Genomic DNA, 14,964 nt, shown 5'->3' on the forward strand with positions numbered 1-14,964 from the left:
CTATTTTTTAAATATAAAATTTGAAGTGGCCCCTACCTAAGCACTGGCCACTACTGGTGTGTTTACCTTCCTACTACGAGGAAAAAAAATAGTTGCAACATGTTAAAAAGTATTATAGATCCTTATACGGGTTCTATAATTTGATAATAGATACTATTGCCAAAAGAAGTACTACTACGTACACTGTAGGAAATGGTAAAGTGGTATTTTGTGCTTCTTAAGTATTTTTATTACTTGTTTTTTTTTTTTTTTTTGGTAGTAAAAGATACTAATTTGTTTCAAAACATTTTCATCATTCAGATTCATGTTAATTACATTTACAATTTTAACTTTTTGCAATCAGTGTCTTTATTGCAACCAGAGTAAGTGAAATGATATTGATGTAATATCACAATGTATGAGAATTCTTTACCAACGACACAATGAAGCTTTTAATAAATATCATAGTCAGTGTAGGATTTCCATTTATAGTGATTTCACAGCAATTTCACAGCGCGTGATCTGTATCTCAGTCTTTTTCACACATGTAGACAGTCACATAGTGTCCCATCGATATTTTACAAGCAATGTCCAATCAAGTTATAAATATACACGCAATAAATTTACACATGCCACTCGCTTTGAGCAGTTCCAGACACGAAAATCTTTGGCATGCAGTTGATGAAATGGAAAGTCTGTTTGTAGCGAAACGGTTATGCTAGGAGAATGCAGTTTGAATCACGAAAGGTGGGTTTGAGATTCGTCCTCAATGGAATCGCAATCATCATCGTCTTCGCATATCGATTCATCGGACTCTTCTATGTTGGGAGAGAACGAATGAGTCCGTCCGTCCTTGCTTTCGTTGTCGTTTCTGTCACTCGATTGTCCATCAGATGGGTTTGTCTGTTGTTCTTCCTCCTGCTTCTGCCTCTTGTGCTTTGTCCTCCTGTTCTGAAACCATACTTTCACCTAGAGAATAGAAGACAATCTTTTAACGTTGTAAAGGTGCTAATGAATATGTTTAGTGAAAATGACAGGGTAGAAATTCTAATCCGAGTTGAATTGAGGCATTTGGTATCACAAGACCAGCTGAATCCACCTTTTTAAGTTTTACAAGGGAGAAAAATTATCATGGATTTAGCTATTTTTCAAAGAAAATCAGTTTTTGACACAAATTTCTCAAAATATCTCTAAATACAGTACGTGATTGGACGTATGTAAAGGATATTTCAAATTTCGCACGAAAGAATAGATATGAAAATCTTTGTTTCAAACGAAATGTGGAATAGCTGTTGAATAAAGTAATTTCACAAATATTTCATAAAATTGTTACATAAATAACAAGTCTTGGATCAAAAAGTAGTATGAACTTCATGTTCTCAATGTTTTGAGCTTTAAGTCGTGATTCTTGATCCTTCACAAATGAACTTCGAATGTATGATAATATATTTTGTTCAAGATAATCACTAGGTATAGTTCAAAAAGCAGTGAGCATTATTTTCCTTCTTTCTTTTTTTTTCTATTAAGTCCTAGTGCTCTTTTATTATCGAGCTCATTTCGATTTTTTAATGATGCATTTCTTGCAAGATAATTACAAGGTATAATTCAAAAGGCAGTATAAGCGTTATTTTCTGATTTTTTTGAGCTTTTAGCTTTCGAGCGGTATTTTTTGTTAACGAATTAAATTTGATTGTTTGATGATACATTTCATTAAATATAACTGCAAAAAATAACGTACATTAGGGTGGTTCAAAAAACTCAAGTTTTTTTTTTAGATCTAGGGACCCTCCCATTTTTTTACATCTAATAAAAGAATAATCTATGCAAAATCTTAGCACCCTAGAACATGTGGAAGGCAGTGCTCAATAACGTTTAGTTTTCATAAATATCTGTAAAACACTTAAGTTTAGCCTTTTAACGCCTTTTTTTTTTTGTTTCAGGTTTGAACTATATTTCAATTAAAATGACTGCGCGTAAGACGCGTCAGGCGGACAGTGTTTACTTAATCGGCGTTAAGGACTTAGAACCTTTAACAAAGAAGAACCAACTTCCTACAACAAAAGAAGTTTTGTTAAGATTTCACTTTTTTTTAAGTGAAAAAAAATCTGTCAGGAATGCCAGTCATAGCACAATTGAAGAAGTGAATGAAGTTTGGAGCAAAGCCCTAATCCCGACTAAATATACCAAGGATTCGATTGAAAAACTTGAAAGTGTGCATTCACAGTGGCTACTTTTAAAGAAAAATAAAAGCAGAAAAACAAAGAACAAACGAGCAATCATTTGTAGACAAAATCGAAAAGCTTTTTGACATTGCCCATTCAGATGCTTTAATTCTCATGAAAATACAACAAGACAAAGATTTTTTAATTGACCAAAGAACTGAGAGAAAAATGATCATTTCATCTCAAGACAAAGAGTATATTAAAAAGCAAGAAAGAGCATTAGAAAGATTTGAAAAAGAAGAGGAGAGAAGAGAAAAGTCAGTTTCTGCTGCAAAATCCATGTCTTCTTCTATTAATCCACCCGATGATGACTTAAATGATAGTTCAAGTGCCAAAAGCAGTTCTGAAAATGGTTCTGAATTATATCAACCTTCGTCCAAAAAAAAATTTGAAAATGTTTTAGGTGGCAAGAGCGAAGAAGATGTTTCTGATCCAAAGGCTAAGAGCCTTTTGGACATGAATGTGGCAGGGGCTTTAGACAGGAATAAAGTTTCCGATCGTGAAGCTGTAAGGCTTATCATTCCTATTGCCGCCGCACTTGGGCATGATCCTGCGGCATTACCGCTTTCAAGAAGTTCTATGAAAAGGAAACGAGAAGCAGCAAGGCAGAATTTTTCAACAGAGATGAAATCAAACTTAGACATCAAAGAACCAATTGTTGTTCATTGGGACGGCAAAATCTTGCTCGACATTTTAGGTTCACAAAAGTAGATAGACTACCAGTGCTAGTTTCCTATGCTGGTGGAAATGAGAAACTGCTGGGGGTGCCAAAATTGGCTAGTGGAACAGGTTTGAAAACTGGAGATGCAGTACTTAAAACTCTTAAAACATGGGATCTCGATGATAAAGTCATTGGTATGGGCTTTGACACAACAGCCGTCAACACTGGATTCAAGAGTGGTGCATGCACTTTCATTGAAAATAAGCTGAACAAAGAACTTCTATGGTTGGCGTGTCGCCATCACATAATGGAAATAATTTTGAGCAAAGTATTTACATTATGTTTGGGACCTTCAAGCTCTCCTGAAATTCCCATATTTAAAAGGTTGAAGGAATCATGGAATGTAGTTGTTCGATCAGATTACACACCATTAAATTTTTCCCCTGGAGAAGCTGAGTTAAAAAGCAGTACCATCGAGTCCCTGCTACATCATCTTAGTAAGAAAGATCAGCCTCGAGATGACTACCTCGAACTTATTGAACTGACGCTGTTGGTGTTGGGGCAACCAATAGAAAAAATTCACTGGAGAGCACCTGGGCCTATTCACCATGCTCGGTGGATGGCTAAGCTTATTTATGCATATAAATTGTACCTTTTCCAAGGTCAAGGAGTTTACCATCTCACAAACAAGGAGAAAGAAAACTTGGACAGATTTGTCCGTTTCGGAGCACTTCTGTATGTGAAAAACTGGGTTGAGGCTCCAATCAGCACCAATGCAGCTTTCAACGACCTAATTTTTTGGAAAGAGGCTGGGAAATACAGCGCAATTGATGGAGAGATAGCTAAAACCATCAAAAAAGCCTTGAAGCCGCATTTGTGGTACCTATCCGACGAACTGGTTGGATTATCACTTTTTTCCAACAAAGTGAGCCTTGAAAACAAAGTGAGCATCGTGAATAAGATGTCTGCCCGTGCCCCTGCACCGCCCAGGATGATTAGAGGAAATGCCAATTTACTAAGTGATGAATGTGAATTGGCAGATTTTGCTAATAGTAGAACAATGTTGTTGTTTACTAAGCTAAACATTAAGCAAAGCTTTTTAAACAAGCACCCAAGTGAATGGGAACAGAAGCCAGAGTTTAAAGAGGCAAAAAATAGAGTAAATAAAATAAAAGTGGTCAATGACATCGCAGAAAGAGGTGTTAAACTATTTCAAGATTTTAACAAACTCATAACAAATGATGAGGAGGAAAAACAGCTGTTGCTGCAGATTGTAGAGGCTAATCGAAAACAAGTTCCGACTGAACCAACAAAGAAGGCCGTTCTAGAAAGCCTACAGAAACCATCCACTTCCAAAGACAAAATTTAAAGACTTTATATTTTTATTATGGTCTTCACTATAAAATATACTTATTTTTAACATGGTTTCTAATGTAAAATATCCAAATAAATTTAAGTTTTTGTATCCTAACATGTCTTGTCACTTTTTCAAAAATTGTAAAAAAAAAAATCCGGTTTTCCTTTTTTAAACAGCATTGAGCACTGCCTTCCAAGTGACTTATGACCTTGAAATTTTGGCTCCTTACTTCTTTTATCAAATAGAAAAAAATTGGGGGGTCTCTTGGCTTTTACATTAAACTTGAGTTTTTACCATAAGATCTTGGACCACCCTAACGTACATACATATAAATCAAATGATAGTTAAATCATACATAAAAAGTAATAAAATAGAATTGAAGTGCCATTTATATCTCTGTCTCCGAATGTCATTTCTCAGCTTCACAACATTTGTACGACGTCATCAACGTACAATTGAGATAAAAGCATTTACAATATAATATATTATGACAGCTTGATACAATAATTATAATCAATGTTCTTCAAATACTTTGCATATTTTGTATTAGCCAACATTTTGTATGCATCCCCAGTGTTCGCCTAATTATTATTCCTGATACAAGAATCTTCAATAAAAAGACATAAATGGTTTTGACGGCTACAAAAATAACTTCAATGGAAAGAAGACCATCTTTCTCCTCAATATAGCGAGATTTAATTGTTGAATCATTTTTTTCAAGTGTGTGTGAAAATAATTCATCGTTAACATTTGCAGCGTGGCTCTATTAAGTATAATTACTGTCACCCAAATTATCTCCCAAGAGATTGCATGTTAGTAAAAATGTCGCGGCTTTAACAAACTAATAACATACATTTGAAGAATATGAGTCTCTCAAGTAAGAAAATGAAAGATTTCCCTACGTTAAGTCTAAACTACGGTTTGGTAAATACAGTATAGTCTGCCCACGGTTGATATGGAATTAGCAAACGTCCAGTTAATATGAGTCGATCTGAACGAGGGGGAAAAGTAAAAATTTCATGCTCCTGGTTTGTTTATTTCAATGTAACTCTGCTAAATTTAGAGACTAAGACATTTCTTCAAAAGCTGGCATCCCTGAAAATTAATATAGTTATCAATACTGCTTATGGTGAAATAACAACGCTGAATAGCCTAAAAAAAAGCAATTAAGTCTCATCTACAAATCCTCGATCATGAACATAGCATGCATCTTTAAGTAGATGAACATAGGGCAAAGTGAAATATTTAATCTGCTTTTAGCTCCACTTATCTGTTTTTTTTTTTAAACTATATGGTACCATGTGTAGTCTATTCTAGTCAGGAAAAAATACCGCCGAAGATTAAAGCATTTGGTAATACAGACAATTAAAAAATATGTTTATATTGTCATAGATTATTGTAAGTCAAAAATTAGTATTGTTACTGTAAAATGATAAAGTTCTTGTTATTAACATTTTAAATATTAATTGATTCGTCCTAATATTATATGCAGTATTAATTTAGTTAATATTAAGCTTATTTGAATTTTAAATAAATTGTACAATTAGTCAAGTACATGCAGGGCAAAGTGAAAGAGTTTGTTTCATTGATGAATGTAATGATTCATGATTTAAGGTAAACCACTTACGTTTTCATTCCTATTAATTAATTCATTTACATTCCTTCATTTAGTAATTCACTTATTTATTTATTCAATCACTTATTTTCGTATTCAATCATTATTTTACCCGCTCATTTACTTTTCTTCATATATTAATTTATTTATTCATTTAATTATTCGTTTATTGCTTCATTATATTTTCAATTATTCATTCAACCTTTTTATTTACTGATTCTTTTGACCAAAAATACATTTTATAATTGAATAGAAAATATTTCATTAGAAAAATATGTTATTTCTTACTTTGCCACATGAAAAAAAAATTGAAAAACTTCCTTTTTTTAAGGCGCAAATTTACTGCCCAAAATGAAAAATTCTATTTCAATGCAAGTTTTATTATAAAATAAAATGTTCTTTCTTTATGTACTGTAATTTTCAAAACAAATTTCCGATTTGTTTATTTTGAAAAAACTCAGTCATATTAACCATTTCTCTTTGGCCCACATTCCCCTACGTTTATAATGTTATCAAAATAAATATAATAAACTTTTCGACATTTTGCTACTTTGTTTTAGACTATTCAAAAGAATGTAATGTCTTCGGGAGATACGTTTTTACTGAAATTTGCTTTAAAATGTATTTTATATGAAGGTATTACACGTGATACAAGTACATCATCAATCATGATGAGGTTTCCTTTGTATTTCTCAATGCTGAAAAAAGAAAAAAAGAAAAAAAAAAGAAGAAAAGAAAAAAATATTGGTTAGGTTGATTTTGGGCCCAGATTAGGGTTAAGTGTATTTTCAATTGTTTAAAATTTTAACTCACTCAAAGAGGAATATCGCTCGCTGGGGATAGTAAAAGCACGTCTCAAAGAATAAATTAAAAATAAATAAATAAAATCCGTATCACAAGAATTGCGTTAAAATCTCAATTTAATGCTCTTTCTTGCCAAAATACTGGCCAACATTTAGTTTACAAAACTGGAAAGTATAAACAGTAAAACTAAAAGAACGTATTTAAAATTCCAAAATTTAAAACAAAAAATTAATCGAAAGTTGCAAGGTATACAACATGAATTTGGGCTGTAAAAAAAAATTATTTTAACATGTCATGAATTTTTTGAGAATATTGTAGTATTTGACTCATAATCAATCAAAGTAGTGAAACCTAATCGATCAAAAAAAGTGAATTCTTTTTCTTTCGAATTGCTGTCGCTAAGCGATACATATCATCAGTTATTCTATAAGTTTAATCTTATTTAATTAAAAACTGAGCGTATCTATGTATCTATGTCCGAGTTACTTTTCCCGAACGCCAGTAAACTGACCATCGAACGAGGTATCAATGGATTTGTAATTTTCCGTCTTTATTCAGTAAGTTACCGCCTTGTAGCCATGGCTAAGGCAGAAATACATGAAATACACCGCCAGCTCAGTCAATTCCAGCCGAGGACTGCAGTTACGTGCTTATTTGCACTCATCAGCCCGGCATAGGACTAACTGAGCTGGGAGTGGAAAACCTCTTAAGGAAGCCAAGAGTGCCAAACAAACTGGTAGCTAACATAGAATTAGCACTGACCAGACGAGTGACCGAAACAATGGTTCGGTTCAACTCGAATATTTCAGGCAAGGCAGGTATATTCAGTAAGTTACCGCCCTATAGCCAGGGCTAAGGCATAGTCCTATGCCGGGCTGATGAGTGCTAATAAGCACGAAACTGCAGTCCTCGGCTGGAATTGACTGAGCTGGCGGTGTATTTCATGTATTTCCGTCTTTATGTTTCGCTAATTAACACAATCCTCCGATAATAATTACTGGAGATATCAATTAAAAACTATTATTTATAATACTTAGATTTCGACATAAAATCCCCATTTTTTGAATGCTTTCCTCCATTCAAATTATTGTTCAGTGCTTTCTCTCAACTTTCCTAAACAATGATTTTATTAAAATTTATAGCGTGCAGAAAATCATTGAAACGAAAGATCTGTTGCCATTTTTTTCGAATATGAACAAATAAAATTTTGACTTTTGTTTTAAAGGCTTTTCCTGTAATCGGGGGAATTAAAATGTTTACTTTTTGGTTATTTTGTTGTTGTTGCTTTTTCTCATTCCCGAGACCCGCAGAGCTAGATCAGGTCCATGAATCCATTCACCCTTATTAAGTCCTCAAGACCGGTAAAGGATCACAAAACATGTTCCGTCTGGTGAGCCCTAAACAGGATAAAATTTGGTTATTTTTCCGCAATCTGCCGCAAAATTTTACCGATTTTTTTTTTTTGTTCTAGCCTGATTGTTGAACACGCGTCACTTGACATAACTTTTATTTTCGAAGTCGACCGTGCAAAGCCGGACGACGCAGCTAGTAATTTATTTGACATCTGTCTGTAACTAATGCTTCAAGTGTTATGTCCAGAAGCACCCATTTTGTTTAATAACGTCGCGTCTCCCACCAGAACAGATCCAATCAACCACATTGCCTGTATTCCATCCTCTGAAATACTAAGCAGTTGGTTTTATCCGAAACGAGATCTCCTCCCGGGTCACATGCCCACCCATCCCCTTCTACCCCCCATCTTTTCCTATCATCAGGAGGAACGGAAATTGATCACAAGTCATCAGGTTCCGTTATCAGGTGCCACTTAAACGGCATAGTTGGTCCGCGTTTACCATATGCTACAAGCAACACCTTTCAATGAAAAGAGAATAATAAAAAGTTGTTCCCTATCGGAGGGAAGCGTTCTATGGGAATTTTAGAACTAACACAACGCTCAATTACCGAGTAAAATAGCGAATTTCTAAAACAATGGGCTCATTTTTTTTCTTTGTGAGATTTTATCCTTTTTTTTTGGCAGTATTTTTCCAATATGATAAGTAGTTTTTTCCTACGAAGAGGAAGAATCATTTTCTTCGGAAATCGACCAAATACTACTGCTTTGATTTTGTAAGAAAATTTTCAATATAACTTTGTTTTCCAGAAATTTGTCCGGCACTTTTTAATTGTAGTTAAACGAACTCACACAGCACTCAATTACACAGTCAAATAGCGAATTACTTAAACAATGGGCTCCTTCTGTTCTTTGCGAGTCTTATTTCTTTAATTTTTCGACAGTTTTTCCCCCATATGTTGGGTAGTTTTCCTATGAGGAGAAAAACTCGCTTCCTTGTTAAATCAACCAAATATTGCTGATATAATTATACAAAAAAATAAATTAATGTAACTTTGTTTTTACACAATGTCTACAGGGTTTTTAACCATTTGTTTTAATTATAATTTAAAGAAACTTAGAACTAACGAATTTCTCAATCACAGAGTAAAATGGAACATTTCTTAAAATATATGCTCCTATTGATCTTTATGAGTTTTGTTTTCTTTAATTTACTTACCCTTTTGGTAGTATTTTCTCAATATATTATGTAGTTTTCCTTCCGGCGAGAAATACTCATATCTCTTGGAAAATCGTCTAGTTTTTTTATTAAATTTTGCAAATTTCTTCAATATAACCTTGTTTTTACATGATATCTAAATAAAATGTTTGCAAATTGTTTATCACCTTTTAGTTTCAATTAAACGCAACTTATTTAGACAAGTTTCGATTTTTGTTCATCTAGAATTTTTGTTCAACCAGAGTGAAATGGAGCATTTCTTCCACAAAAGACTCCTTTTGTTCCTTGTGAGTTTTTTTTTCTTTAATTTTTTTTCAGTATTTTTACCACGTGCGGTACAGTTTTCACTTTGGAAATCAACCAAATATTGCTAATTTAATGCTGAAAAATATTCCTCAATATTACTTTTTTTTTACATTATATCTAACGCGATTTTTACAAATAAATAAGTATTGTAACTAACAATTTTTATTTACTTAATTAAATGCTGTAAAATTGGATAATATTTTTCATAACAAAGATAAATATTGCTTTTGTGTACGAGTTCCACTGTTAATGCACAAAAGCAATATCAATCGTATTTTAAAGGTTATGAAATTGGGCAATATTCTGCACAAAAGCAATAAATATTGTTTCTATGCGGTAATTAGCTCACCAGGGAAAAAAACGACAATTATCATAATCGAAATGCAGTAGAATTAGGCATTATTTTACATTAAAACGAAAAATATTGCTTTTATGCACCAATTGGTTCATTTCCTTGACTTCGTTTATTGGATATAAAATTCGCAAACTTTCTTAACTTCGCGAACGGTTTTGATGTTATAAAAGTGTTCCTACCTATCACTACCACAATCGAAATTTGAAAAGGTTCTATCTCAAAAAGTGAGTACTGCATTTGGTTGCTCAGCTTCAAAGATTTATCTTTTATTTCCAGTTACCTTAAGATAACTATTTCATTCTCATAACAGATGGACGATCGTCTGCTTAGTGTTTGAAGTAATCAACATGAAGAAAAAATTTTAAAGAAAAATTAACGCTAATGATAACTATTAAAATGATAAGAAGTGTTTTTGGAAAAAATTTTTTTACTTATAACTCTTTCCTTTAAAATAATTTTCTGCGCACTTTCTTTCGTTTTTGTGTATTCCCTAACCTACTTTTCATTCAGATCGTTTTTACAGGTTCTCAATTAAGGGAGTCCTCTTTTTATGATCATTGAATACTTTCACTAAAATCGGTCAGTTCTGTTAGTTTTTTTTTTTTTTTTTTTGAAGCACGACCCTTAATAGACTATACTGGACCAAACGATTGTAGGTAAAATAATTTCAGTTCCTACTGGTTGGTGGATAATTGTATTGCCTCAATAAATGAGTCGCTCCGAAAAATGATAAAAAATGAACTTTATGGTTTGATTCGACTGACTCATTAAGATTACACGCTGCGTCGAAGAGGAAATGTCCCATTTCTCACACCGTGATAGGTGCTAATCGGAAATGCGCGAGTTTGGTCACTTGTTAACCCGCGAAATATTAACGTTGAAAAGGATGATTAAGATGGTCGAAATCCCACCATGAAAGCTCGTTTAAAGTGAGTGTTCTAGTGTCCTAAATTAAAATATAGTTGCTTCCAATCTAATGATGACTTCCTATCGGTACCAAAATGTGTACAGAAACTCACTGTTGCTATGAGAACACCACAACAGCGAAGCATTGTCTACTCAATATTCGTCTTTTGTGGTAATAGTAATCGAGTAATTTTAAATGATGAAATAAATGACTGCCAATCAGTCATCTTTCCGCCGTATTAGTCAAATGAGGTACAACCAATAACGAGGGCAGAAAATGCCAGTAGAACTTCCGTCATTATCGCAGTTGAAGGAAACTAACAAAAGAAATCCAACACAAGGCCTGATTACCGCACAGGCCGACTAGGCCTGGGCCTGGGGCCACATTTTCCTAAGGGGCCCCACATTACTTAAAGTTTTTTGAATAACATTACTGCTATACGAAAAATACATGTATTATTTAAATAATATTAAAAAATAATGATTTGTTTATACTTGTAAAAAAATAAATTTTTGAAAAGCATTATCAATTAAAAATCTCATTTTCGGTATTTTTTGAGTTGTATCACTATTCTTTTCAAACAACGATGTCTAAAAAGTACTTGCTGTTTTTCTATCCACGCAACTGTAGAAAGGAATTCCTTAAATGTGCGCATTTGTTAAAATTTTACACGTTGTTACGATAGGTTTTTACGACTTATAAACGCTTACAGTTTATGGTAGTAAAAGATGAAAATAACGATTTAATCGTAGTGAGTTATGTTTATCATTTCTATAAAATTCGTGCAGAAGGGCTATTAAGTTTCAGTAACCAACCGGAAGATTTTCAACGCGATACGGTGCAGCGTGCAAAAATAGAAGTTGTTTTTGCTACCTAGTAAAAACTTAATCAGATAAAGAAATTTCATAAGTGAGTTTTCTATGGACAAAAGATATGCGATTAAGATATCTCCAAATTTTTCAACACCTTAAATTTCGGCAACAAATCACGAGAGATTACGACGACAATGCAAATCTAGTCGCATAATTGCCTCTCGTCGAATAATAAAACCTTTGATAAATGGAACTTAAGCCAGACTTTAACGCGCTATGTACATAACAAGGACATTTAAGGTTGGAACAAAATGTTATCTTTGAAATCAAAGCTGCATATGAGGAAGTTTAATCTATGCATCAAATTTATTCTTTTCGATTAAAAGTTCCCATAGTGGATCGTAAATTTGAGAAGTTTTTATTTTCGTACATTTGGAAACAGTCTTTTAGCAGACGACAATTCCCATTTGTGGCTTATCAGCTAGCTCGATCTAGACTTCCTTGGTATGCGACTATCATGTTTCAGCAGACAGAAAAGAAATTCTGAAAATTAACTCCGATTTGATGTACGTTTAGTGTAACAGGATCTCATACTCTGTGAATACTCACGACTGCTAAATGCAAACATAAATTACACCTTTTAAAATAAAAATGAGTACATTACATCGTTCGCCTCATTTCTGAAGCCGCAGAAGTTATCCTACTACGTTTTTCTTTTTATTCTGAAGGAAAGATTTTGAGTTTTAGATGAACAAAATCAAGTTTTAATTATCTTATCGTATGAGGTTATTACATACACGCACAGCCAAAAAAACTGTAGTTTTGTTTTATGGAGGTAAAAAAAAAACTAAACAGTAGTTTTATTTTATAAATGTAAAAGAAAAAGCTAAACTGTAGTAACAGTAAAATACTTGGTGTGGATTATTAAATAAAATGACAAAGAAAAAGATGGCTACTTAAGAAATATTAAGTAAATAGCTCAAATCGTGATTACAGACTTTTAAATAAAGCTATCTTGAATCAAGTGCTGAAATGAAATGAACTAGTGAAAAATGGAAACTTGGCTATTTATTTCAGTTTAATGTAGAGTTTTCTTACGGCTACGAAATAGAATCTGACTCGGTTTAATATACAACTTGCCTTTCTTTTTGAAAAATTACGTATTGACGTATATGTTGTATTTATAAAAGTTACCTTATCTTAAGAAAAAAATAATCTAAACTAAATACTTTTATATAGGTTATCAATAAATATTAAAAATGTACCTCATACATATCGCCATTTTTACACTGAGGTCACTTACTCAAGCAGTTTTTTTCTTTTATGGATTTATATAAAAACTTTTTCCAGAACAATTCTGATTGCAGCTAAGAAAGGTATTTCGCTTTCATTTCGAAGAGATACAGCCCAATTTTTTGTAAAATTATCTGTTGATAGGAAGAAAAAATAGCATATACGTGAAAGACATGAATAGTATGCACTAATTTTTCTCATAATCATTAACAATCAAATGGTATCTTTTGAAGTTGGTGATGAAAAAATAAGTGTTCCCACGGCGACCATTGCAGTATCTCGGAAAGATTTTTACATTTTTTTTTAAGAGACCGAATCTTAAAAGCTACAGTTTCGTTATCAGCTATAGTGAACTAGTTAATAGTCACGGCTGCAGTTAAATCTCGCTTCAATGTCGTTCTCCACTTAATTGGCTAGAACGAAAAGAAGAGACTTTAAATGTCTTGATTTGTCAATGTCGTGATTTATGTTAGTGTTAGGAGAGGTTTTCCGTGTTGAAGACTAATGTCATCAGTTAACCGCGTGCGCTGTTTTGATATGGAATTGAGGTTAAAACGCAGCAATAACAATTTAATTAACTTTTATTTCATTTGAAAACTGCTATTGCGTGAAAAAAATCTATAATAGTTTTCTTACGTCTAAAAAATTGTATATTTAAATTTTAAAATTAAAAAATTAGCTATGAAATCAATAATATTCACAGTTGCATGCCATTGGGCTGATTACAATTCTTAAAAAAATGAAAAATTAGCTAAATTTTGCTAAAAGCAATTTATAGATTTTCGCAGTTTGAAATAAAATAGTTTGAAAAATCTTTACCTCAGAATAAGACTTGCGTAAGGTCAAAAATTGCAATTTTTCGTTAATTAGTGCATTGTATGTAGAATCCTATTCCGCGTCGAGCCATGTGAGCAAAGTCAAAAAAAAAAAAAAAAAAAAAAAAAAAAAAAAAAAAAAAAAAATAAAAGAAAACTTTGTAATTATTTATCAGTGTTAAAAGAACGCGCGTCCCATCCTTTGTAGGTGAAAGACAAACGATTTCCCTCCCTCTTGTAAAGTAGTTATTATGTGCCTTACGTCAGTCTGGCTCTGATGTACAGAATTTCTAAACTAATAGTTAGCCTTTCATTCGTACTAACTCAGTGCTATTTTATTTTATTGATCTACTGTCTCTTCTTCTTGAATAATACGCTTGAAATTCTTAAAGTTTTTTTTTTCTTTTTGAAAATGGCAATTTACAGCTCCTGTACACGCTATGTGTGATTAAACAAATGGATTGATATGATTTCTAAGCATAACAACCGGTTGAAAATCCTGAATATTAAGCCCTAAATTTTATTGTAACCATTCGATGATATTATTCTGGTTAACTACATAAACTATTGTTTAACTTACTTTTAACTTTTTTGTAGAAACGCATTTTACGGAAAATCACGAAATGTAGTGTATTTCATTGGAAAGAGAAATGACTTTTATTTTCGAATTGAACTGTACTTTTTAAAAAACAGCATTTAAGTACATCGCTACTAATTGTATCATTTACAGCAATTTTTAAGGGTGCCATCACATGATAATTGCTTCAAAATTCACGAACGGAAGAAGTTTTATAACTGAAATTATTCCGTCTGAATGCTTTATCAATAATATGCAATATACTGACAGACCGGTTATGACACCCAAAGACTGCAGTTTCGTTTTCGTCATGGACTCATTAGTCTGGAATAAACAGTAACCGAGTTGGAGGCGGATATCTCATTGAAGCTGAGAGTACCAAAATGGTAGTTAAAGTAAATTCAGTACACCAGTAAGAGTTCGCACAGCAATATTACGGCTCAACTCGTCAATCTAAGCTTTGCTTTAAATTGGCGATTTGAACCGTATCATTGCTGCGGATTCTAGCTACTGTGTTACATTTACTTTAGCTACCAGTTTTTTGGCAATCTCAACTTCAAAGAAATGGCATCTGCCTCCAGCTCGGTTACTGTTGGACTGATAAGTCCATAACAAGGACGAAACTGTCTCTCATTAACATAATCGGGTTGCTGTTATATTGCATGTAGTTCAGCCTTAGCCATGGCTTAAG

At 32.9% G+C, this 14,964-nt stretch overlaps 1 protein-coding gene across 1 annotated transcript in view; it reads right to left on the bottom strand.

Moving 5' to 3' along the window:
- Nucleotides 1-717: 717 nt before the first annotated feature.
- The window catches only part of LOC129226799 (homeobox protein EMX2-like), a 37,596-nt gene continuing 23,349 nt past the window's right edge, over nucleotides 718-14,964 (bottom strand). Inside the window, exon 3 of the mRNA XM_054861426.1 lies at nucleotides 718-948. Within this exon, the coding sequence (XP_054717401.1) occupies nucleotides 718-948 (231 nt within the window). The remainder of the gene's footprint in view (nucleotides 949-14,964) is intronic.

Source organism: Uloborus diversus, chromosome 7, assembly GCF_026930045.1.
Source record: "Uloborus diversus isolate 005 chromosome 7, Udiv.v.3.1, whole genome shotgun sequence".
Taxonomy (NCBI): Eukaryota; Metazoa; Arthropoda; class Arachnida; order Araneae; family Uloboridae; genus Uloborus; species Uloborus diversus.